This window comes from Loxodonta africana, chromosome 2 (assembly GCF_030014295.1).
Source record: "Loxodonta africana isolate mLoxAfr1 chromosome 2, mLoxAfr1.hap2, whole genome shotgun sequence".
Lineage (NCBI taxonomy): Eukaryota > Metazoa > Chordata > Mammalia > Proboscidea > Elephantidae > Loxodonta > Loxodonta africana.
The window spans coordinates 229,384,342-229,411,044 of record NC_087343.1 but is presented as its reverse complement, the minus strand read 5'-3'; the positions used below and the strand labels follow the sequence as shown (position 1 = coordinate 229,411,044).

The window sequence follows — 26,703 nt, the reverse complement described above, 5'->3', positions numbered from 1 at the left end:
ACTAGGGAGAGTGCTCCTTCTGGGGGTCGTTGTGAGGGATTAACACCATGCACAGGAACCAGCCCAGTTCACTTGGCCTTCTCCGGGCATAGCCAGCAGAGTCCAGCACAAGACCCTGCCCGTGGCTTTGGGTTTCCAATGAGCCCACACTCCCCTCTGGTGTGCGGCTACTGGAGCATGTGCACACAGAATCTCTTTTCCCCTTGGCTGGGGATGCCAAAGCCAACTTTGCTGCTTCTGCTCGCGAGGAGGACTCTTCTTTTCATCCTCCCATCCTTGCCTGTGGAGCCCTGGTGGTACAGTGGTTAAGAGCTACGGCTACTAACCAAATGGTCAGCAGTTTGAATCCACCAGCCTCTCCTTAGAAACCCTATGGGACAGTTCTGCTCTATCCTATAGGGTTGCTATGAGTCAGAATCACCTCGACCGAAACGGGTTTGGTTTTTCGGTTTGATCCTTGCCTGCACCAAAATGTCTGCACGTATTGAAGCCTTGAATACTAATTACAGAGAATTCCCGGGCTCTATTTGCCCCCAGAAATAAAATTCTGAATCTAGAATCTTCTATTAACTATATTAGAAGGAAGTTCCTATCCTCCTTTGCCCTACGCAGAAATCTGACTTCGGGCCTCTCCTCAGAAACGGCTTCGTTAAGCTTGCCTTCCACACTTCTTAGTCACCTGCCTCTGTTGTGAATCTGTGCCTGTGGCCTTTAGGGGCAAATGGAATCACCTCTTAGGCTCTTCTCAGAGGGGCAAGCTGATAACAGCCCCGTATGGGTAACATGGAGGGCCTGCCACTCACTTCCAGAAGACCAGGGTTTCACTATTTAATCTTTCACGTCCTTTCGTCAATCTGTCACATAATTTGTAAACTGTAATATGCTCTACAAACAGGGTTTTATTATTGTTACTGTTTTTACATAGCCAGGTTGTCAAACCACAAAATGTTCTTCCCTTCCAAGTTGTGGAATGAAGAGGAGGGGAAATGGTAAACGTGTGCCTAAAATGTAAAAGATAAAAAGACTCTGTTCCCTTTCTTTAAAATACAAGGTGACTGTTTAAAGCAAAAGTGACAATGGACTGTGGAATTTATAACATGTGGATGTCACATATATGATAACTTTAGCCTATAGGATAGGGGTTGAGCGTCTGCACAATTGTAAGGTACATATATTATATGTGAAGTGACGCACTAAGCAGTGAAAAGTTAAGGGTATATATCGTAATTCTTAAAGCAACCACAAAAAGTATAATGCAAAAAGTGTAGCTAAATAGCCAGTAAATAAGTGAAAATGGATTTCTTAAAAAAAAAAAAAATTTTTTTTTTTAAGGCAGGAAAAGAAGAGAGGAACAAAAAACTGGACAAATAGAAAGCAAATAGTAAAATAGAAGACCCAAATCTAACTATAGCAATAATGCCATTAAATGTTAATTGGCAAGACACTCCAATTAAACGGTAAACCAAAAACCCGTTGCCGTCAAGTTGATTCCGACTCACGGCAATCCTATAGGGTTGAGTAGAACTGCCCTGTGGGGTTTCCAAGGAGTGGCTGGTGGATTCGAACTGCCGACCTTTTGGTTAGCAGCCGAGCTCTTAACCACTGCACCATGAGGGCTCGAAAGGTAGAGATTGTTAAAATGGATTAAAAAAAAAAAAGTAGGACTCAGTTATATGCCATCTACAAGAGATACGTTTTAAATATAAAGACATAGATAGGCTGAAAGTAATTGGATGGAAAAAGATACATATAATACAAACAGTAAGCATAAGAAGACTGGAATGGCTCTGTTGATATCAGGTAGGTGAGACACCCAGCTTCTTCAGATGGCCATTCAGTGAGAGGGCTTCCTTGGCCCACACCAGCCAGGTCAGCTTCTACCAAAGACACTATTCTAGTTCAGTCAGTTTTCCTTTCTGGAGCTCCAAGCCAAATATGGGGATTCCAAGTGGGGTCAGGCCAGCCAAGCAAGGTTCTCATGCTTCTGGGTGTTCTAGGGTAAAAACATCACAAAGTTCAGTAAAGCAAAAAGAAAATTTTATTCGGCATATATTCAAAAAGGCAAAAGTAGTAAATGGACAAGCATGCTGCCAGAGCCATGTCTGTCTGAATCCAAGGAATATAACAGAATAGGGCAAAAGTGGGAACACAGACAAGCCTGCTGTGGCAGCCGTGTCTGCCCGAGTCCGAGGAACATTACAGACTCATCAGTATATATTATATTACAAATGCGCAAAACCATCAGGAGCATCACCTTGTCGCAGATTGGCTAGAAACTGTCATCCTACGTTTTGAATTCTTTCTTAACAATCATCGATACAGGTTTCTGTAACGACAGTCAGGAGGGTCTTTGCTGGTCCAACAAATCTTACTATTCACTAAGGGCTAATAAAAAAAGATAAGAGCAGAAAGTATGTGAGTTATTTGTGTTGTTTCATTAGTTTATGTGAAAGGTCCCTAAAAAGATGTTTTCCAAGATTGTCCTAGCTATTGTCTTTATACCCAGGGCCCAGTTGATACCACCTTGTGAATCCTTATGAGCCCAGCTCCAGCTGGGCCACGTTCTAGGACAAGGAATAACGGCTCCAATATTATCTCCTAGATCACGGGTAGCACAATGGTTAAGAGCTACAAACCAGAAGGTTGGCAGTTCAAATCCACCAGGCGCTCCCTAGAAACTTTATGGGGCAGTTCTACTATGTCTTTAGGGTCATTATGAGTTGGAACCTACTGGACAGCAACGAGTTTTAAATCATGGGTTTAGTGTCCCGTGACTGTCAGGGCAGCCTGATGGCAGATGGTCCCAGCAATCCATTGGAAGGGCGGGAGGGTAGAAAGGAAGGAAAACATTATTTTCCCCAGTGAAAAAACACTTGTATGTATCACCTTATATTGTGGAATGACTTATTCTTTTCAAAGTAAACTTGAAGTTTGGAGAAGTTATACATGGATTTTTTGAATACCGTCACACAAATAAGCAAATTTCTCTGAAACTATTCCATAATCTGAGATAGATTGACCAAGTATTTTACACTCAAAAAAAAAAAAAAAATGCAAGAGAGAAGCTGGTTAAATTTCATGGCTTGTTCCCTTTCATCTTGTTGAAAAAGCCAGAAGACATGATGTCCTGCCTCTTGCTCACCTGTTCAGGTACCTGGCCACTACCGTCTGCTGGCCAGGAGGCCCCCGTCTCACTGGTGTCATCTTTCCCAGAAATGCCATGTAACCAAAGGTAAGTCTTGTGATTCTGCTTAACCACAGGAATGCGGAGGGGGAGGAGCACCTGCGAAAGCGGGCCCTGGAGCTGCCGTTCACCTTCACCACCGGGGAAGCCATCCTGTATGAGAAGAGCCTCCCAGGCCTCCTGACCACTCTCCCTGCCAGGAAGAGGTCCAGGTCAAGGAAGGGCCATCCCACTGACCAGGAGGGCCCAGTGCACCCAGGATCGCTCCTCAGAGCCACGAGACAGCAAGATGAATCCATGTGCTTGTCCTGCATTGCCCCCACCCCCCAAGGCTCATCCTTGGATAGGTGGGGGCCTGATGATAGATGTGAGGACGAGGAGGAGGAAGAGGGGGAGGAAGGCCGCTCCCTCCTAGCCCTCATCGAGACCCTGCTGGAGAAGGACACGGGAGAACCACCAGACCTCTGTTTCACCCTTCGGCACCTGGGGGTCGCCGACCTTGAGAAGCATCCATGGGAAGAGAACCTTCTTGGGGCTGAATCAGACCCTGCAGGGCCTCAAAACTGCCACCTGCTGCCACGCAGCCAGGGAGGAGAGCCCCAGAGGGAGGAGGGGGCACTTTTTCCTGAGGGCTTGCATGTGAGCTTGTCCTTGACGGCCAGCACAACTCCCCCACCAATCCTGAGGCCTCGGTCTTCTCTGAGCTCGGGCCATCTAGCCATGGAGATGACTCCGCCTCGGAAGCTGGGCACTGAGCCCAGCCCCTCTCAGGCCTATCTCCAGCATTTTCTTGTCTCTGGCCAGACCACCCCTGGCCCCACATGCCAGAGCCCACCTCAAAACCCTCCACAGCAGCAGCCTGGGCACAGTCAGTTAGCACCTTTGACCTTTGGTATGAGCCAGAAACAAACAATATCTGACCACAGAAGTGTTGCCAGCCCACCGCCTGAGGCTTCCAGCCCCAGACGGCCTGCCCAGATGTTTGAGCTGAGCTATGCAGCTACACTGTCTTTAGGAGAAAATGTCTTTGGGCACCTGGCTCACCCAGCCTCTGGTGTTTTGGATTTTTGCGAGGAATCTGTGCCTGGGACACCCACACACAGTGGTCAGTGTCAGGAGCCCCTGATGACCTCAGACCCCACCCTCCGTGCCATTTCCTGTGGCTCCCATCTCTCAGGCGGCATTTGGGATACCCCCATCCAGGGCCAGCCAGTTATGGTCCCCATGGAAGTGGGGTCAGGGCAGGGAGCAGGACAGGCCCGGCCTGACCTCTTCAGCCACCAGAGGGTGGTTGACCCCTGGCTTCCATGTCCACAGCCAGCTGGAGACGTTCCTCCCAACTTGGGCAGGGGCCAGCCCCTATGGGTGCGGGGAGCAGCAGGGACACCAGAGGAAACACCTGGGGGTCAAGAGTATCCACCCCGTTCTCTGAGGGTGTGCCAGCTTTCAGGGAGCCCTGCCTGTCCTTCCCAGGAGCTTCTGCACGGACCCTGGACTACACAGAGCTCTTACGGTGTAGACCTGAGCTCAGCCGCCAACCAGCACCAGTGGGTGCCTGTGGGGCAACAGACCCAGGAGCCTTGCAGGAGGGCAAGAGGAGGGGGGCCAGGTGGCTGGCACCTGGCTGGCCACCTGAGAAATGCTGCTCCCCAGGCCCCATGGCTGAGCCCCTTCCCCTCTCTTGACTTCAACTGCAGCTCCCCAGGCACAGGCCACAACCATGGCTCAGCAGAGCCCCCAAGGCAATGCCAGGACAGACTCTGGGGCCCCGCCCCAGGTGCGCTGGGCAGACCACAGGTGCCATCCAACCTGACTCTGCCTCCCTGCCCTCCCGACCTTGCCTGGCCACCTGCCTCTTTACAAGGCTGTGACATCTGGCTCTAGGTAATTGTTGGTAAGCAGGGTTGTGGGGAGCTGGGGACCAGCGGGGCTAGGGGTGGCGGGAGGGGCTCCACAGTGCTAGTTAAGTGCAGAGCCACTGGCAAATCCGGATGTGGACCCAGACTCCACAAGGCCAGCCAGCTTGCCAGCGTAGGATGTGGGTGATCATCTGGTACCAGCCGGGCTTCAGTGCAGGTGCTGTGCAGGTCCAGGGAGGGTATGTGGAAGGATCTGGTAAATGTACCAGCTCACCGATGTTGTTGGCCAAGTGAGGCCAGTGACAACGGCGGGAATGGCATTCCCCTCCTATCCCTGAGGATCTTGGTTATAACCTGCTGACCCCAACCCCCGCCTGCTCCCACCATGGGTCTCCTGGACCATCCTGGACCATCTGGGGCTGATCTCAGCCATTTAATCCAGCCTTGAAAAAAAAAAAAGAAAAAAAAATTTTTTTTTTGGACACCCAGAGCTTGAAGTCGTCTTGGTCTGAAATCAGCACCCATTTCTGCTCTGTTGCCAGCCCTCCCTGTGTCAGTTCTTACTGGGCCACAGCTGACGGCCACATGCAGGTGTGAGTACTTCTCACTTGATCCCCTTGAAAAGGGGAGTCCCTCAGATGGTCGTTAACTCTCTCAAAGGCAGCCTTTGGATGGAGAGGACAGAACACACGGAAACATTTTCCAGGTGATATACCAGAGCCTGAGGTGACAGGGATGCCCTCAGGCTGAGTAGGAAAGCAGGGCTGTTTCTCTGAACCCTAAGTGGCCCCAGCACCTGCATTCTGAGCACCTCTCTCCCATTGTGTTGCTGGGTTTCTGCCCCTTTCTCATTGTCGCCCTGCCAGTTCTCACTTGAGCATCCAGCCTGCCTCTACAGGAGCCCTGAGCTCACACCCTTTCCAGCGTTTTCCATCTGGTGGTGCAGTGTTAAAGAGCTCAGCTGCTAACCAAAAGGTCAGCAGTTTGAATCCACCAGCTGCTCCTTGGAAACCCTATGAGGCATTTCTGCTCTGTCCTATAGGGTCACTATGAGTTGGAGTCAACTCAACAGCAACAGGTTTTGAGTTTATAGGTGAGAAAATGAGCCCTGGTGGTGTGGTGGTTAAGCGCTTGGCTCCTAACCAAAAGGTCAGCAGTTCGAACCCACCAGCCGCTGTTCCGGAGAAAGATGCAACAGTCTGCTTCCGTAAAGATTTACAGTCTCTGAAACCCTATGGGGTGCTTCTGCTCTGCCTTATAAGGTTGTTACGAGTCAGAGTCGACCTGACAGCAGTAGTTAATGGGTTATAGGTTAGAAAATCAGAAAACCAAACTTTTTAGACATATCCGAAACCAACCTAAATAGACTTCAAGCCAAAGCCACAAATTTACATCTTTATAAACAAGGATCAAAGTGAGAGTCCTTGAATTAACCCTTTACCCTTCTTTCAGCAATTTGATTCTAACTTAACGTTTCCCAGTTTCCAAACAGCTGTGGTTGCTGTTAGCTTTCCCAAACAGCAGTGTCACCAAAATGAAGCCCACAGCATCATGGGCTTAGAATTCCAGGCCCAAAAGGAAGCATGTTTTCCTCCAAATTCTGACTTAGTGCAATGCTTTTCACTCCGTATCTGCGGAGGTGACTTGGGTCCTTCATTACTAACATTTTTCCTGGAATTGAAGTGTCGTAAACTTTCACATTGCTGGGTGAATCGTTAACTTTTTTCTGTGTGTATAAACGTACATACCTGAAAGCCTAGTCTCTGAATCCCAGAGATACGCTTTTCAGCGTCATGTAATTCAGCGCACTTTACACTCAAAGAGAAACATACATAAATCTCTTCTTTGCTTAAAAATAACTTCCGGAACCACGACAACATGAATAAAAAAGGGATGTAGTGAGCAGGCAACCACCCAGACATATCCCGATGTTCACCTGGAAGGGGTCCCAGAGACGTGTTGTTTGGTGACCACATTTTCCAAGCTCACCCTTGAGACTCAGCATCAGACAAATGTGGAGCCACGAGGCCTACTGTTTGCAACCAGAACCATCCCAGAAAGTTCAAGGCCAGAGGCCACTGATCGCGAGGTTCTTACATCACCAGGACACCTCAGAGGTTGACGACAGCGGGTGGGGAGAGAATGTGTCCTGTGGCCTGGACCCCTGAAAGGGACTTAGCCTTCACCCAGGATCTTGGCTTTAGGATAAGTGGGTTCTCTGCAGAGAGTCCATGTGCAGGAGAAAAGGCATCCAGTCTGTGAGGAAGGTATGAGGATGCCAGTGAGGTGGAAAATCCAGCAACAGCATACCCTTGAGACACAGGGTGAGTGAGGCTTTCATCTCACTGCAGAGCAAAGAAGAGAGGCTGGTGAGGCTCACACTGGGCCCCTGCCTTCTCCTTCCATAAAGGATTCAGAACAATAGGACTTTACAGTACCACTTCTACTTACTGCTTTGACATAGAACCGCAGGATTCATTGTTCAGGAGCTAAAATGGACCTTAGCCATCACCAAATATAACTCCATCAATTTGCATGAGGCCACAGGGTAGGACCCTGAAGGCTGGGACCCCATGTGTCCTGCTCAACACTGCAGCCTCAGAAGAAGGCAGAATGCCTGGCACACAGTAGGTACTTCATGAATATTTGTTGTGTGTGTGAATGAATGAGTGAATGAATGAGCAGATGAAAACATGGAGCTGAAGCACAGAGGGGCCAAGAGACTTGCCCGTGCAGAGCCCGGCTGGGGGCCTTTCTGATGACGTCTAGTTTCGTTAGTACTTCTCCAGACGTGGGTTTATCTACATGTGCTGGGCAGGGGAGGGGTAGAGGGCAGTTATCGGTGTTCATTTTCTGACAAAATCGTGGATCTATGTGTTGTCGTTGATAATGACATTGCTCTGCTTATGGGAAGTGTGCCGTCTAGGAGCCTTGGCTCCAAAATGCTAAGAGATTAAGGAAGGCCCTGAAGCCCTGACAAACAAATAAGCACAAAAGATGTTCACCAGTACTAAACAAATGCTTTAGCCTTCTCTCAAACTGACAACACTGCCTCCCATCATGGGGTGAAGGTAGGTTCCCTAACCTCGGTAGTCTGTACATGGCAGCATGGTGCCCTGAAAGGCAGTGGTCTACTTTGCTTTTTACTTTTTTCTCTGCCCCACTCTTGTCCAAAGAGAACAGTCTGACTAATCACAAAACAGCACACATGCTTGGACGCTCTAAGGCCCATCATGATGTGAAGAGTCGTTTTCCTAAGGCATTCCTGAACTTGATCAACAGGCTTTATAAAGCTGCTCAAAAACTTCTGTGTGAACTAAAGATCCATTACATGTATGTAATAATGTGCACGTCTTGTTTCCGTGTTGTTTGGTTACCCTTGTGGACTCTAATAAAGCAATGAGAGCACACTACTCACATGACATATATTGGTTGTATTGCTGAGTAACAATCACCCTAAAAGTTAACAGACTGACATAACACTTATTTACATATTCTGCAACATGGGCTGGGCTCGGTGGGCATCACACACATAGTTTCAGTGGTCTGGCGGCTCATCTGGGGCAGTTCTGTGGAAATCAGGTTCCCTGGACATCAGCCAGGGCTTCTCAGTTCTTCTCCATGCGGTCTCTGGCAGGAAATCCTGGGTTTTTCAGCTGTGACGTATTCCAAGAAGATAACAGGTACTTCCAAGCCTCTGCTGTGGTAGGTTTGCTGACATACCATTGGCCAAGCCCAGTCACATGGCCAGGCTCAGAATCAAAGTGGGGGCATGTACAAAGGCATAAATACAGGGAGCATGTTAGGGGGTCCCAATGAAAGGCGCAGTGGTCCCCAAGTAACAGGTGAGTGGTGGTCATCACATCCGTTTGAATACAAGCTGCTCACAACTTGCCCTAGGACATGTTTTATAGGGGCCAGCTTACAAAAACCTACTTAACACAGTGTGGCTGGACTGGGCCTTGGGGACAGGAAACCATGGAGTAGGAAGGCAGAGGAGGAAAGGCTTGGCTTGTCTCCACACGCAGGATGGTTCTAGGGAGAAACTTCCCTCCAGTTAAACTGGGCTTTCCCTCCCCACTCACTGTCGTCTGTCTCCTTCTCTTGTGGCTCAAGGTCCCTTCTGCTGCCCCAAATTACCATCAAGCCTATGCTCAGGGCCCTCACCAACCCCCTCCAAACCCAGGCCAGAAATCAGCAGCAAAGAAAGTCTTGAGAACCTGACTGAACTGCATCCGCAAAGGTGTGAAGGGCTGATGGGCCCTCAGCCCTCCATGAAGTGCCTCAGTTTTTACGTTTGTTGACTCACTGATGTCTCCTTGGGGCTGTTTCCCAAAGGCAATAGAGTAGAGCGTCTGTTTTGTGAGGCAGAAGACCCTGGCCCTGGCCCTGCCCCAGCTTTCCGGAGCAGCCTGGTCCTGTTCATCTGCATGTTTTCAAAGGTGGTAAAGGTGGTGGGAGATGGGTGAGATCTTCATGTTGACCACTTGTAGATCAGTAGGCCTCAGAAAACCAGTTCTGTGGCAGCTGGCCTTGGAGGGCCATGGATGGCAGGGAGGTGGAAGTCCAGAGGTGGGAGGCCACACCCCAGGTTAGAAAGCCAGCCTCAGAAAGTCTTAGCCCACATATCACACCACGTCCCAGTCTGTACCCAAATACAGAAGATGACCAAAAATAGGCACCAGCATATAAACTCTTGTTTAAAAAAAAAAAAAAAGCACAGCCCCAAGTTCTTTTCAAAAAGAGGGCTCACTAGCCTGCCCTCTGCTCTTGCCCTAGAATTTACAGGATTCTCCAGTCAGGGAAAGCACAAAGTCAACACCTTGATGAAGTTACATTGTTCCAGGAACAAAATCAGTCTCCCCAATAATTGGGGTGTACAGTATGCTGAAGGCTATATTTGGTTTAAATAATACTTTGGCAATCATAACTTCGTAACCCAATACAATCCATGCCCTTGGCAAACGATTATTTCTGTATTCAAAAAATATATAGGAGTTTCATGGTCAATACCATCACCTCTTCCTGGTGTAATTCATGATTCAGTGTGTTTATAGTTACAGATCTAACTCACCTTCTTTGAGAAGTGCAGGTTTTCTGCTTCCTTTGTATTTGTGATCTGTGCCAAGTAGGAGGAGAGGAAACAAATTTGTATATGAAGACCAGCCTGACTTATTCGATCAGATTATTGAATTGTGTTCTTCCTTCTTACTGAGTATGATTTTTAAATAATTTGATGATTTTCCTTTTAAAGTCGCAAGTGCTATGAATGATAAATTGCACACCTGGAACGTGTTTGCAATATTATAATTCAGGAACAGTGCCGGTGCTATGGCAGTGCTGATGGTAATCGGTGAGTGGGACTGAAGGGTCACCCCGAGGATTCAGGGACACACTGCTTCCCAAAAAAAAAGCCAGGGCCAAATGGAGGGGAAGCCAAATTCTTGATATCCCAGGGCTGGTCAGGTGGGGAAAGGGAGGTGGGGACAGGGAACGAGAAGGGAAAGTAGGCTGAGTGGGCTTATTAGAGTATGATCATGGTCTTGGGGTAGCTGAGGGCTTTATTGAACTTCTTCTCCTCTAAGGTGCCAAGCTCAAGCCAAGTAGGGTAGTTGAAGGAGACTTTTTGTGTCGCAACTCAAAGGAGAGCCTGTAGAGACTTTTGGTATTATAAGCAGAGAGGTACCATTGCTAGAGAGTTGATGCATGTTGGAGAGGCTGTAGCAGGTTCCTGTCCAGGACCTCCATGGACTGAAATTCTTCTCATTTGTGCCCCTAATCTGTCACTCACAAAGCCCACTCACCCCACGTGTCAGTCGAGTCCCACAACAACCGCTTGAAATGGATAGGAATTTTCCAAGTCCTCACTTACAATGGAGGAAAATGAGTCATAGGCCAGAGGACTTGCCCCAGTGTCACCCTGATCTCCAGTTCTTCCTCCCCATCCCAACCTGAGCTGCTACCCCTGGGGTGAAGTTCACGTCTCCAACCAACACTAGCCCCAGGGTGTACCAATGTATGCTTCCACTGCAAAATACAGCCTTTAATAGCAAAAATAAAAGCAGATTATAGAGAATCAGGATGACCTGTGATAACAGACATCCTCCAGGGGAGTCTCACTTATCCTACCAGCAGGAACATACAATCTTCCCTAAGAATCTCAGGCAGAGATTGCATGAGGTGACCACTCCTTGGGAACCCTGGTTGACTTCATGTTTTGATATTTTGTCTAATGCTAAATCACTCTGATCCAATGCTGTATTTATATCTACGTATCTGTTGCAAAGGACCTCTTTAAAGTGTTGAAAAGCAAAGATGTCACTTTGAAGACTAAGGTGCGCCTGACCCCAGCCATGGTATTTTCAATCGCATCATATGCGTGTGAAAGTTGGACAATGAATAAGGAAGACTGAAGAAGAATTGACGCCTTTGAATTGTGGTGCTGGTGAAGAATACTGAATATACCACGGACTGCCAAAAGAACGTACAAATCTGTCTTAGAAGAAGTACAACCAGAATGCTCCTTAGAAGCAAGGATGGCGAGACTGCATCTTACATACTTCGGACATGTTGTCAGGAGGAATCAGTCCCTAGAGAAGGACATCACAGTTGGCAAAGTACAGGGTCAGCAGAAAAGAGGAAGACCTTCAGTGAGGTGGATTGACACAGTGGCTGCAACAATGAGCTCAAGCATAACAATGATTGTAAGGATGGTGCAGGACTGGGCAGTGTTTCGTTCTGTTGTGCGTAGGGTCACTATGAGTTGGAACTGACTCGATGGCACCTAACAACAACAATGTCTACCTGTCTACCTGTCTGTCTCTACCTATTTTAATCTCTTTGCACCTATGCACCTGAGTTGTAGCCTCAGAATGTCCTCAGAGGACAGGGCAGCCTTCTCTAGCCCAGGGAGGCCACATGACATAAGAATTACACAGGGTGAAAACAGGTAATTAGCAAATGCCAGTCAAGTTTAGAGATTTCAGCATTTATCTCTCAGTAATAGATGTGACAACTAGGTAAGTCAGTAAGGATGTGGAAGATCTGAACAGAACATTAACCAACTTGGCCTTATTGGCGTTAATAGACCCTTACAGTCAGCAAAGCAGGATAAATGTTCTTTTCAACCACACATGAGACTTTCACTAAAATATGTAAACCAAAACCAAACCAAACCCATTCCCATCGAGTTGATTCCGACTCATAGCAACCCTTTGGACAGAGTAGAACTGCCCCATAGGGTTTCCCAGGAGTGGCTGGTGGATTCAAACTGCCAACCTTTTGGTGAGCAGCCAAGCTCTTAACCACTGCGCCACCAGGGCTCCAAAATACATATATATGCTGGACATAAAATAAGCCTTACAACATTTAAGAGAATTAAAATCATGCAGGGTATTTCCTCTAATGACAATAAATTAAACTACAACTCAATAATAAAAAGTTATCTAGAAAATCCCCCATTTATTTGGAAATTAAAAACAAAAACAAAAAACCTGCTAAATAACACATTAATCAAAGAACAAACCACAAAGAAAACTAGGAGAGATATTGAACAGAACAATAATAAAGATACAACCTATCAAATTTAGTGGGATGAAAAGTGCATAGGGAGAAACTTACACTGCATCTATTTAAAAAGAGAGAAAAGTTTAAAATCAAAGTTTCTACCTCAAGAACTTAGAAAAAAGAGAACAAATTAAACAATTTCAAGCAGAAATCGTTGAAGAAGAAAATTAACGAAATAGAGAAAACCAAGCCGTCAAATGTTCTTTGAAAAGGTGAATAAAATTGATAAATCTCAGCAAAACTGATGAGAGAAACAGAGAGAGATAATGAGAACAGCTATCAAAAAAGTGAAATTACTACAGATCATACAGACATTATACAGGATAGTAAGGGGATTTTATGAACAACTTTATAACAATAAATTTGACAACTTAGAAGAAATGGACAAATTCCTCAGAAAATACAATTTTACAAAGCTGAGGCAAAAAGAATTGAAAAATACGAATAGCTGTATTTCTGTTAAAAGAATGGAATCAGTAAAAAACAAACCTTCTGATAAAAAAACCACACCCAGTTAGGTATATTTGTAAAATTAGTCAAATACTTAAGGGGAAGATGATAACCAGTCTCTTAATGCGACAGCAGCCATGTAAGCCCAGCAATGGCACCCTGAGGTGAGCTCAGGCCGAGCCGCCCACTGTGCCTCGGCTCACTGGACCTCTGCAAGGAAACAGACCTGCCAGTTTTCCTTGCACGTGTTTATAGAGCCGGTGCTGGGAAAGCGGTGCCCACGACACGCCTGCCACGTCTGCAGGATTACCATCCAAACAGATGATGATGGACCAGACACCTCTTCCTTTGCCATCTTGCGTCACACTGTAAATTTGGAAGTCAGAAAGAAATGATTGGAGGATGGGAATGCAAGTTCTTCTCCGGTGGAAATTACAACAGGCCCAGGAGGCGGTCCAGTGGGGTGGGGGGCTGTTCTGCCAGCAGCCAGGCAAGGAGTCACGGTGTAGAAAGGGTGCATATGGCACTCCAGGTCACACCAGTACAACATCAGAGGGCAGGCCTTTCCCTCACTAGGGGGTAGGGGATCCGGTTCTCCTGGGAGGGGAAGGGGGCTTGGCACATGGCCATGAGGGGCTTAAAGGTGTCTACAGGGAGAGTTGTTGTTGTTATGTGCTATTGAGTCAGTTCCAACTCATAATGACAGAATGAAACAACAGAATGAAACACTGCCTGGTCCTGGGCCGTGCTCACAATTTTTATTGTGGGCTTGAGCCCATTGTTGCAGCCACTGTGTCATTCCATCTCATTGAAGGTCTTCCTGTCTTTCCCTGACCCTCTACCAAGCATGATGCCTTTCTCCAGGGACTGATCCTTCTTGACAACATGTCCAAAGTATGTAAGACGCAGGCTCGCCATCCTTGCTTCTAAGGAGCATTCTGGTTGTTCTGGGGAGAGGGTGGGGGAGAAATGGAGAGACCAAGTGAGGAGGGAAATGGGGCAGCCATAGGGGTCCCTTTGGGGTGTACCAAGGACACTGCGTCCCCTCATCCTCTCTTATAGGACAAGGGAATCAGGCAGTTCACATCTTAAGTTCCAGTTCCCCTAATTCTACATTTCTTTGGGGTTCTGATGTGATCTTGCTAAAAAGAAATGTTTAAATCACCTCTGGAATGCACAGTGTATTGGGTCTGGGGAGGAACAAAGGGGTGACCCTACAAAAGAAGTCTTGCTCACCTCCTATCACCAAGGGGCCCCTCCTCACCCCCCAGAGACTTCTCGCTGAGGGCAGTGCCCCTTCCCCACTGTCCTCCCCTTAGTGGGTACTTGTATTTCTAAGTTACAGGTATTTTCTCTTTCTACACGTGTATATATCCCTGGCCCTAAGGGGTGGGAGATAATTTGGGAAATACCAGGTATGTTTCTGTCCTCCAGCTTTGCCCTCCTGTTTTCAAATCTGCCATGTGTCATGCTGTAATCCACATGGGTGTTAGTTCACTGTTGCCAGCACCAGCTGACCCAGGTTGTAGACTCCCAGGACACTGGGCTGGAGAGAAGCTTTGGGGTCACCCAGCTGCATGCTCTCATGGTTCAGTCAGGGAAGCTGAGCAGAGCGGGGAGTGAGTTCCTCAAGGGGGAGGGGGTGTGCCACAGCATGAGAGTGGGTGCTCTTCCTGCTGACCAGGGTCAGGATCCCCCTCTTCTGGCTGGGCTAGTGTCCCTCCCCACCCAACCCCCCTGGCCCCAGCTCTGGCTGTGGTTCTGGTACCATCAGCCAGACCACATGCAAGCTGCACCAGCACTGGCCACGGGGCTCCTGAGCTATTTAGTCTCTCACCCAAACCCCATCATGACCAGCTCAAGCCACAGAAGAAAAGTGGCTCCTAAGGAGACCGAGACTTGTCCCCAGCCCACTGACCTCCACAGGGCAGCCAATCTACTGGTGCAGTTACTACAAAGGTCAAACTCCTCCAGATGACTTGATGGGAGATCACTAAGAAGACTCCCTGTAAAAAATGGTTTAATTGTCTACCTCCAGGGCATACCGTGAAGGAGGGAAACAGCTGGCCTGGCAGGGAGAGGCTTTAACTGGAGACCCAGTGGTCACATACAGAAGCTCAGAACATTGCAGGGACCTCCTCCGTCAGCAACTGCACCTCTCGAACTCCAGGAGACATCAAATGAGACACCAATGCCCCCAAGGCCACAGAGGCGGTAGGGGAGGGCAGTTCCAGTAGCCCAGGATTCAGCACAGGTTTCCCTTCTCCAGATCATCCTGAGCCCATGCTGAGCTCCAGATGCAGGAAGACCAGATGACCAACCGTTTCTGGCTTTGCCCACAGCTGGTCTTCATGGCACCCACACTGGCCCTTCGCATCTGTATCCTGCAGCCAGAGTTGTCATTTCGGCACTAGTCTTAGTAAGATTAACCAGTAAGCAAGGTATGCACAGACTTAATTGTGTTTACTTAACTAAAAAAGAAAAAATTTTTTATTTTTTTTTACTTAACTAGTCTGTAGTGCACAATTGCACATGAGTTTCACACACACACACACACACAAACCAGGTGAAATTGTGCACTACAGATTAGTAAGTAAGCACTAGTAAGCCTGGGGGTACCTTGCTTACCGGTTAATCCACCTCTGTGTGAATACCAAATGGATAAAGAAATGAAAGACCCAGAATGGAGAGTGTGGGGAGGGAAAGGAGCACTCTCCAGGTTTGCACCTCAACTTGAGAGTTACCAACAAATCAGAAAGTAACAGAGCCAATGAGAAAAACAGGGATGTCTCTCAGTGATCCAAGTAGAATGGATTCTAGCAAAAGAGCTAGTTTTGTAGTGAATGCAAACAGGGCCAGATTGTCCCAGATCAATGAAAAACAGAATGTCTATAAATAAACCCCAGTTCTGATGATAGAGAGACAGAATAATGATGAATAGATAGATGATGATGAAGACAGATAAAATAAATATAGATGATACAGATATACACATAAATTGTGCTTTTGATAACAGTGGGATTTCAAGGCAACAGGGAAATACATATTATTCAATAAGAGAAGGTAAGACGATTGGCTGTGTGTTGAAATAATTTTACACCAAACAAATGCACCCACAGGCACTCACACAGACTGATTTAATTTTTTCTTTTTCAACTTTTGCTTCGTATGTTTTGACACGGTTTACCAGGTGCACACATACGTAACTCCTTGGCAAATTGGCCATATTATGAAATGACCCTCTCTGTCTTCCCTAAAGATGCTTTTTAAATTTAATTCAATTTTTTTTTTCCATTACATAGACCTTACCCAAGGGCACCTAGCCAGCTTGTGACAGAACAGGGTTGACACCCAGAAGATCTGGTTCTGGAGCCTAGCTCCTAACCGGTGCCTGATCCCTGTGCCTGCAGGCATTGCCTTCTGAGCAACACTTCGACCTGGCTTGCTGCCTTCCAGAGGCAGCAGCTCTGCCGTGTGTCATCTGCACCTGCTAAGTGCGAAATGCAATGGTAACAGGGATGCCACAGGAACCAAATGAGACCGCTTTCCCTAAAGAGCTTCTGAAAACCTATGACCACGTTTCTACCCAGAGCCTTCAGATTCCCTATAAAAGTTGTAGGTAGCTTTATCCCTACAGCTCAGAAATGTCTTCTTCTTTATTTTTTATTATTGTCATGGATTGAATCGTGTCTATTAAAAATACGTGTCAACTTAGCTGGGCCGTGATTCTCAGTATTGTGTGATTTTTCACCATTTTATATGATTGTCCTCCATTTTATGTGGTTTCCCTATGTATTGTAAATCCTATCACTCTGATCTAATAAGATCGATTAGCAACAGTTATATTGAGTCTACAAGATTAGGTAATGTCTTAAGCCAATCTCTTCTGAGATATAAAAGAGAGAATCAAGAACCCCATACCACAAAGAAAGCAGTGCCAGAAGCAGAGTACATCCTTTGGACCTAAGGTTCCTGTATGGAGACGCTCCCAGACCAAGGGAAAACTGATGCATCACAAGGACCTTCCTCCAGAGCCGACAGAGAGAGAAAGCCTTCCCCTGGAGCTGACGCCCTGAATTCGGACTTCTAGCCTACTGGACTGTGAGAGAATAAGCTTCTCTTTGTTAAAACCATCCACTTGTGATATTTCTGTTATAGCAGCACTGGATGACCAAGACTATTATCTATCTTCATCCTACCCCAAACTATGAGCTCCTGATGGCTCAGCCTCCTCTCACTCATTTCTCCTCTTGCTCATTCAGAGAAATGTGATTGTCTGGCTGCCTGACAAAGGCATAGGATGAATGTTTACCAGTGCACGTGTGCTGCAGGCACAAATAAATTTGGGTCCTGACTTCCTTGGGATGCCCTCTACTTCCTCAATGTCCCTCTTAGAATGGGGGATCTTCCTAGAACTGGACACAATATTCCAGGTGTGTTCTAATACATTTAGTAATCCAAAAGCTGTTCTTCTTTAAAGGTTCCTTTTTAGCAGCTTCCTGTTCCTGTTTCATGTATATCTCATCCATCTATTTAAGAATTTTAATCACAGGTATTTTGAAGTTTTCCTCTGTTCCTTAAATTATTTCTGGATTATCTGTATTCTTATTGTTTTTGTTTTTTAATTATTTTTTACTGTACTTCAGTTGGTTCGCAGAGCAAACTAGCTTCTCATTAAACAATATACATATTGTTTTGCGACATTGGTTGCCACCCCCACCACAAGTCAACACTCTCCCCTTCTTGACCTTAGGTTCCCCATTACCAGCTTTCCTGTCCCCTCCTGCCTTCTCGTCCTTGCCCCTGAGTGGGTGTGTCTACTTAGTCTCATTTTGTTTTATGAGCCTGGTGAACCTCAAGAGTGACTTCATTACTGAGCTAAAGGGTGTCCAGGAGCCATACCCTCAGGGTTTCTCCAGTCTCTGTCAGACCAGTAAGGCTGGTCTTTTGTGTGTATGTGCTTGTGTGAATTAGAATTTTGTTCTACATTTTTCTCCAGCCCTGTCTGGGACCCTTTATTGTGGTCCCTGTCAGAGCAGTTGTGCTGGACTCAGTCTGGTGGAGGCAGTGGTACTTGTGATCCATTAGTCCTTTGGACTAAGGTTTAATATTTAAATACAAAATCAAGAGGACTTATAAGTGTTAGAAGAAAGTATTGAATTTTTATATAACCTTGAAGTAAGGACACCTTTCTAAGCTTTACAGTAAAGGTAAAAATCATAAAGGAAATGATCCATAGGTTAAACTACATAAACGATTTTAGAACCTCAGCACCCATTTCACACACGCAAAGAGGCAGAGCAGAGAGACAGAGGGAGGGAAGGGGCATTCATAGTAGCAGCCAGCATACAGCAAAGACTGCCCTGTACCAGCACTGGTCCCCACCCCAACCAAAGTCCCTGAAGTCAGGCCGTTCCCATTTTACAGAGGAAGAAATTGAAGTTCAGAAAGATGAACTGCTGCCCCAGGTTTCAGGGGTGGAGCTGGGACTCAAACCCAGGCCTTTGTGATTCTGACTGCTACACTGGACCATCCCATCTGTGGATGGCCAAGCAGGGTGCTGGATGCACTGTACCAGGTCGAGAAAGGGACAGGGAGGCACTGTGCCAGGTCAACGTCTAAGTGTCCACAAGGCTCTGTCCCGGCAGGACATGGCCTGGTCATGGCTGGGAGCCTGCAGAAGCTATTCAGGCACAACCCCACCTCTCAGCTGGGCCAGGCCAGCTGGACCCTGAGGGACACTGCAGGCAGGCTGTTTCAGTTCAACCTGGCCCCTGCCTCACCAAAAGCCTGCAGGATGACAAAGTTGTCCTGAGCCCAGGGCCGTCATGCGGGGCCTGCTTGCATCCTGATGTGAATAACACGTGCTGCTGGCTTCTACTTGGACCTCCACATCTCAGAGTGCAGAGGAAGACATTCTCTAAGGTTCTCATCTTCTGTTGGCTTCAGCACTTCATCTGTGACTGACGCCAGTGTTACAGTGAGGGAGCGTGGCCATGCGCCACGAATTCCACACAAGAAGACCTCCACTAGAATCACTGCAGTGGGCCAAGCTCCAGAGGGTACAGAGGTCAGGGGTCCAGCTTCCATGGCTCCTAGATAGCCCGCAGTGGCCCTGACCAGGGAGGCCTAGGCTGCTGTGTGCTGGGGCATAACCCAAACGTGGTGGGGCTGCAGGCAGGTGATCGTGAAGGGCTGGACATGAACCTTCCAGAGCCTCATAAGTCTGAAGGCCTGAGTGGTGGACCCAAGCATTCACACCTTCAACAGAACAGACATGTCTAGATGGACACATCCTGACCTGGCTCCTTCCTACTCCCCTCAGGACAGATGGCAAGTGACAGTGGGAGGGGAGGCTTAGGAGAGTGGCCTGAGACTCTTGGTTGGGGGAGGGAGGAACTGCAGGAGCTGGTGGGCAGACTGCAGAGAAGCTGGAAGATCTACAAAGAAGGAGAAGGGAGAGGGGCCAAAGGAAGCAACCTGGACAGAGTGTCTGCCACACTGGGAGGGGGTGCAGTGGAGCATGGGGTGGGGCACAGCACTGTAGGGGACCTCTGAAAGGCCGTGCGAGTGGAGTGCCCATTCCTCTGGCCTTAGGTTAAGTTGAAGGCATTATTTTAGGGGGCAGGACCTTGAGGGGGAATTTCTTCCTTCTCTGACTGTATTCCCCAAGTGGCTTACAGAGAAAATCTGTTTGTGTAATAGGGGAAAAAATATATTTAGAAATCAAAACATGCAAAAATAGTAGTGTTCCACCTGATTCACCGTAGCTCTTCCTTCCTGACATAAGATTCGCCCTCGACGACATCAACCTCACACTTCAGCCCAGCTTCTGGCTCCAGCTACCTTCTGTGCTTTTGGCAAAAGAGGTTTCACACAATGGGACACTTGAGAGAATCACAGGACACCCCTGCTGCTCCTCTTTAAGCTCCATCACTCTTCTTCCATTGCTCCATTCAGGGGAACTCTAGTGAAGAAAATGAAATCTGAAAGAGGTCCGATAACCCTGTCCATTTTTCTGGTTTTTGTTGTTGTATATTCTGTGAGACCTACCTCCCTCTGCTTGTACATAAAGTGGCACTCTTGTTACTCAGCAGGTGACCTGGGGAAGCTGTTTTGAGGGGAAAAAAGTAGTCGGCTATCAAAAACGTTGGCCAGAAGACATGACTTTCAAAACTTAAAGGAGCTCTTCCAATTTTCCTATCTCTTCTACTAAGAGATGTGCTTGCCTACTTAAAATAATGTCTTTAAAGATACAAATTTATTAATTTGGGTCACATGCCTATTTTTTGCTATCAACCAAGAGGCTGTTTAGAACAGGCAGAGCCATCATGTTTATACCCCTCCAAGTGCTGCCATGTTCGCTCACTCTGTGGGCTGTCGTGTTCACATACTCCGTGAGCCTCCAGGTCCCCCCGCACCGCAGGCGGCCGTGTTTACACCACTCTGCAGGCTACTGTGCTGGCGTCACTGCAAGACCCACCATGTTCCCACTACCTCCGGCGTTTGTATATAGAAATGAGCATTTTCATTTGTTTCTGTTTATCCCTTGTGTTACTTCTGGAGAAATAAACTAATATGTAGTGTGCATATTTAAATTTTCTTTTTCCATAAACAGAACCATACTTGCAAACTCTTTGGCATCTTGGTATTTTCACTTGACAATTATATCCTGGAAATCACGCCATCAGTTCATAGACACTTTTCTGTTTCTTTGCAGATGACTAGTATCCCATTGGGTGGGCGTATCAGAGTTAATTCAGCCAGTTTCCTATGGTTGGGCATTATACTGTTCCCAAGCCTTGGATTACAAAACAAGGCATCAATAAATAACTGTATGCATATGCTACTCTACATTTGTGAAGACGAATCTTTGTGGAACATACTTAGAAGTCAGATTGCTGAGTCAAAGGGTAAATATATCTGTAGTTTTGTTAGATATTGCAAGATTCCCCTCCATAGAGGCTGTACCATCTTGTACCTCCAACAGTAATGAATGAAGGTGGCTGTTGCAATCAATTTTTAACAATCATCCCGGGAAATTCTGTTGTCTAGAATGACACTTGTAGAAATACGGCAGTAATACCGGGGACAAATATTTTCAGAATTTAACTCGAATGTCAACTCCTATCTTAATATTAAAACCTCCTGAATTTCAGTTTCAGGACTGCCAATGTGGGAAATATCTGTATACTGAAAAGCAATTTTAGAGAGAATATAAAAGTTGATATTCCAATTCCAAAAGGGCCAGCAGTGAGAATATGAGTTAACACAATACAAATTCCTTCTCCTCAGCCCAGCATGGTTCCCTGGTATATGGCTCCATAGAGATAAGCAACATCTAGTCCAACCCTTCACTCTGTGCTGTAGGAAACACATGCATTAGCTGGCTGTGTGTGCTCTCTCTCTCTCTCTCTCTCTCTGTGTATGTGTGTGTTATGGGCTTTTTGTCCTGAACAGAATGTCCTTAGTTTTCATTTTTATCAGATTCCCAAAGAGTGGTGGAGGTCCTTGGCACAGAAAAAGTTAAGAACAACTGCTACAACCAGTAATATTGTACTAAGTCTTAGTCAACTGGAACTCTGCGACTGGCTATTATATTGACCAAATAACCCCAATTCTTTTCATTTTCCTTTGAGCCAATACCTCAATTATCAAGGAGCAGGCTCATCTCTGTACCAATTCATAGGGGTTTCAACTGCCTCTTGAATTTATCTATTGTTCGTTTAGTAACCTGAGATGTAACCCACCTCTGCGCCCACTCTATCACTTCAGGAATAGCTTAAACCCAGTGCCGTCGAGTTGATTCTGACTCATAGCGACCCTATAGGACATAGTAGAACTGCCCTGTAGAGTTTCCAAGGAGCACCTGTTGGATTTGAACTGCTGACCCTTGAGTTAGCAGCTGTAGCACTTAACCACTATGCCACCAGAGTTTCCTCAGGAATAGCTTAGTCTCCTATTTTAGTGAGATAACTGAGATGCCCCAGGAGTAATAATTCTTTCTTCTACTGTTCTTTCTTCCTTACTGCCTCTGTCTCCACACCATCTTCTCAGGTATGCCTTCAGATTTATATTAATCGGTTCTCTTCTCACTTCTAAGGAAAGCACTTTCTATGTCATATGCCATCTGCCTACAACTTAAACCAGAAGAGATCAATGTGGTCACAGTGCAAAAGACAAGAGGAAGGGTAGAATGGCAATGGGGCTGGATAGAGGCAGGGACCAATCCACATGGACCTGGAGACCTATGAGGAGTATTTGTGTCTTTAGCCTTCAATCATGGGAAGAGAGTGAGTGACATAAATTACATGTGTATTTTGAAAAATTAATCTGGCTACTGAGACTCTACTGGGGAGGGAGCAGATGAGGCTTTTTCTATTGTCCAGGAGAGAGATAGTGGCCCCCAGGACCTGGTAGAGCAACAGAAAGAAGTGGACAGATCAGAGAGATGTCTGGGAGGTAAAGTTGTTCAGAGTCGAGGTGAGTTGGATATTGGGTGATTGGATGATGGCATCAAAGATGACTTCCTGTTTCCTGGTTCCTGCATCAGGATGGAGAACTGTGGTGTCCACTGAAAGGAGGAGCAGTGGGAGGATACAACTGACTGGGAAAAATCATGAATTCAGCTTCTATATGTCAACTTTGCCGAGCCCGTGAACCCTCAAGTGGAAGTATCAAGTAGATCTGTCTTAGGCTGGGTTCTCCAGAGAAGCAAAACCAGTAAAGCATTTGAATATATATATAGAGAGAGAGAGAGAGAAATATCAAGGAAATGGCTTACATGGTCGTAGAGACTGGAACGTCCCAAGTCTGTGGGTCAGGATAGAGGTCTCTCATGATTCACGTAGCTGTAGGGGCTGGTGAACCCAAGATCAGCAGGTCAGACAGCAGGGCTCTTGCTCACAGGCTGCAAAGTTTGAAGAATCCCAAGATCGGCAGGTAAGACCACAGGTAAGCTACTATCTCAAGTTCCAAGAATTGGAGGTCAGACGAACAAGAGCCAGCTGCAGAATCTACCACCAGCAAAAAGCCCCCTGCGCCTTGCCAGAATGTCCACTTATATTCAATGCAGGCCACACACCCAAGGAAACTCCCTTTTAAGAGACTGGCTACTCACAGCAGATCTCATCATGTGGGTGATCACATATCAAATCTCAACAGGGAGGTAATCGCAATATTATATGACTGCCAAAACACTGAGAATCATGGCCCAGCCAAGCTGACACACAATATTAACCATCACAAGGTCCTCAGATATTGTGTCTAGAACAGAGAGGAGATCTGGGCTTGCGTTATAAATTTAGGCACGATGGGAGGTAGATGGTAGTTGAGGCTGTGGACTTGTATGAAGTGTCTTGAGAGAGAAGAGGGTCTGGTAACCAGTCTTAAGATGTGGTATAAAGAGAACCAAGAAGGGGCACCCATAGAGAAAGGGAGCACGGAGATTGTGGTGTCCAGAGGGAAGGTCATGCTGGACAACAGTGTCAAAAGTTACTGATGGGCCCAAAGAGATGAAGACGAGATATGCCCATGAGAAAGTCAAGACGCTGTGAGGGGAAAGGTGCACACATTTGAGGAGAGGTCCACAGGGGCAACCAATGTCCTTACCATGTCCTTTTTCTCAGCCTGGACAATGGGCACCCAGGAGTGTGTTTTATTATCAGTCCCTTAAGGTACATATATGTCTTGTTCAGTCTTCCATCTGAGTAACATATTCCACAGTTTACAAAAAAAAAAAAAACAGAAAATATAAGGAAATCAAATCCCCACTGGCCCTGTAGCATGGGGCCACTGGTGATGGAGGAAGAGCTGCTTCAGCATCATAATGGGTGGAGCCGGCCTGAAGCACCTGAGGAGTAACTGGGAGCCGAGTCAGGGAAGATGGCAAGACCAGGCAACTCTCTCATGTCTAAAAATAGACACAAACTTAAGAAGGGAAAAGACAAAGGACAGGGATTGAGAAAAGCACTAGGAATGCAGTGGAGGTGGGGGCTTCTGGAGACATGGCCGGCAACAAGAAGTGCTACAAAAGTATTTCAAAAGCTGTTTTGAGAGCCACCTCTGCTGCTCCGAGCCCTCAGGAATGCCCACTGCATGCACAAATGCCTTGTGAGTAGGGTTCTAGGAAATCAAGGAAATAGGCCTGTGCTCTACAAAACAGAGATGGAAGTCAGAGAGAGTGATGCACAAAGAGGCAATGTTTAGAGAAAACAAGAATCCCAAGAAACAGCCAACAGAGGACAGAAGCACCTGGAATTTACCAGACCTCCTAGGACGTTCTTTGGTTGTGCAGAGGCTGTCTTAGTCATCTAGTGCTGCTATAACAGAAATACCAGAAGTGGATGGCTTTAACAAAGAGAAAAATATTTTCTCACAGTCTAGTAGGCTAGAAGTCCAAATTCAGGGGTGTCAGCTCCAGGGGAAGGCTTTCTCTGTCGCCTCTGGAGGAAGGTCCTTCTCGTCAATCTTTCCCTGGACTAGGAGCTTCTCTGCGCAGGAACCCCCGGTCCAAAGGACACGATCTGCTCCTGGTGCTTCTTTCCTGGTGGTATCAGATCTCTACTCTCTGCTTGCTTCCCTTTTCCTTTACCTCTTGTAAGATAAAAGGTGGTGCAGGCCACATTCCAGGCAAATTACCTTTATATTGAATAAGGGAAGTGAAGTTAGTAAGGGTGTTACAATCCCGCCCTAATCCTCTTTTAACATAAAATTACAATCACAAAATGGAGGACAACCACACAATACTGGGAATCATGGCCTAGCCAAGTTGACACATATTTTTGAGGAACAAAATTCAATCCATGACAGAGGCTTAAGATAAGAAGTTTGAGCAAAGGTCATGTAAAGCTCAAAGAACAGGATGATCTTAGCTGACATCTGAGTTGCAGTAGAAAAATTAATTACATCCACAGAGCATAAAATTATTTTTTATTCGTATCATAAAAATGTTCCCACCCAACAGTGCAATATAACTTTCAAATTTCAAAGTATTTTTGAGTAAGCCATATGGAAGATTGACAGGGCAGGAGGGATGCCCTTGACAGGGACACAGCTGTCCCCAGAGGACAAAACTTGCAGGCAGAGACTTCAGCAGGGCCCTCAGTGGGAGAAAACAGGTGGGCAGACAGTTCAAGTGTCCACAAAACACGCCACCCCTCAAAATGATGTGACTTTGAGGAGGTAGAGGGTCCTCAACAAGGGCAGGTGTGGATCCATGAGCCACTATTACAGTAGCCGTTGTCCCTCAAGGTGGCACCTGGGCTTGCAATGGACCAGACAGTGCCCTGTCTTGGAGTCCATGCTACATTTCATGTCTAGTTAATTGGTACAATGCTCTGCTCAACATACACCTTCATGAGCCTGCACGACAGCTGCCCCCTCCTGCCCAAACTCTTGCAAATGACAGAAAGTAGGTTTTCCATAAATAGGACCATGACTCCTTTAGGAAATAAAGAATTCCTAAAACACCAAAATCAAACGGGATTTGGATGAAGTAGGAAACCAGTGCCATGAGATGGAATAACTACAAAAGGTGGGGCAGCCCCAGGTTTGAGTGGGGCCTGCAGCTGCCAGGAACAGAGTAGAGGTTTGCCACCTCACAGAGAGATCAGTTGGGGAACTTAGAATACACACCCCGACACACACAGACACACACATACACAACCCACCGATATTCATACCTCCCACGTACACACCACATATGCACACATACACAGATCTGAGAATGCAGTCAATGTCTCTTTCTGAAGAACTGTCTGAGCCCATGTGTAAGGCTAAAACCCTTTTGTATTAATATCCTCAGATCTAGAAAGTAATCTCTTGTCTAACCAGGCTGTTACCTGCTATCGCAGTACATTTTGCGTCTTGAATTAGGCGTATTTGAGTGACATTTGGCTAGAAAAAAATACATACATGATTGTTTCAGAAATAATTTGCTCCTTTCTTATCTTGCCTGTGTAAAACTGACTTCATTTTACAAAGTTCAGTTTATAAATTTGTTGTTATTGTTGTTAGTTGCTGTTGAGTCAGTTACAACCCATAGTGACCCTATATACAACAGAACAAAACTCTGCCCAGACCTGCACCATCCTCACAATCGTTGCCATGCTCAAGCCCACCCGTTGCAGCCACTTTGTCAATCAGTCTTGTTGAGGGTTTCCTCTTCTTGCTAACGTTCTACTTTACCAAGCATGATGTCTTTCTCCAGTGACTGGTCCCTCCGAAGTACGTGAGACCAAGTCTCGCCATCCTTGCCTCTAAAGAGCATTCTGGCTGTACTTCTTCCAAGACAGATGTGTTCGTTCTTCTGGCAGTCCATGGTATATTCAATATTCTTCGCCAACACCACAATTCAAAGGCATCAACTCTTCTTCGGTCTTCCTTATTCACTGTCCAGCTTTCCCAGGTATATGAGGTGATTGAAAACACCTTGCTTGGGTCAGATGCACCTTCGTCCTCAAAGTGACGTCTTTGCTTTAACACTTTAGAGAGATCTTTTGCAGCAGATTTGCCCAATGCAATACTTGGTTTGATTTCTTGACTGCTGCTTCCATGGATGTTGATTGTGGATCCAAGTAAAATGAAATCCTTGATGACCTCAATATTATAAGTTTAGTGATGAGAAACAAAGGCAGATGTGGG

At 46.5% G+C, this 26,703-nt stretch overlaps 1 protein-coding gene across 1 annotated transcript in view; it reads left to right on the top strand.

Moving 5' to 3' along the window:
- The window catches only part of LOC104847035 (aryl hydrocarbon receptor-like), a 64,840-nt gene extending 60,224 nt beyond the window's left edge, over nucleotides 1-4,616 (top strand). The window contains exons 12-13 of the mRNA XM_023540364.2: nucleotides 3,262-4,419; nucleotides 4,502-4,616. Of these exons, the coding sequence (XP_023396132.2) occupies nucleotides 3,262-4,419; nucleotides 4,502-4,616 (1,273 nt within the window). The remainder of the gene's footprint in view (nucleotides 1-3,261; nucleotides 4,420-4,501) is intronic.
- The last annotated feature ends 22,087 nt before the right edge of the window (nucleotides 4,617-26,703 follow it).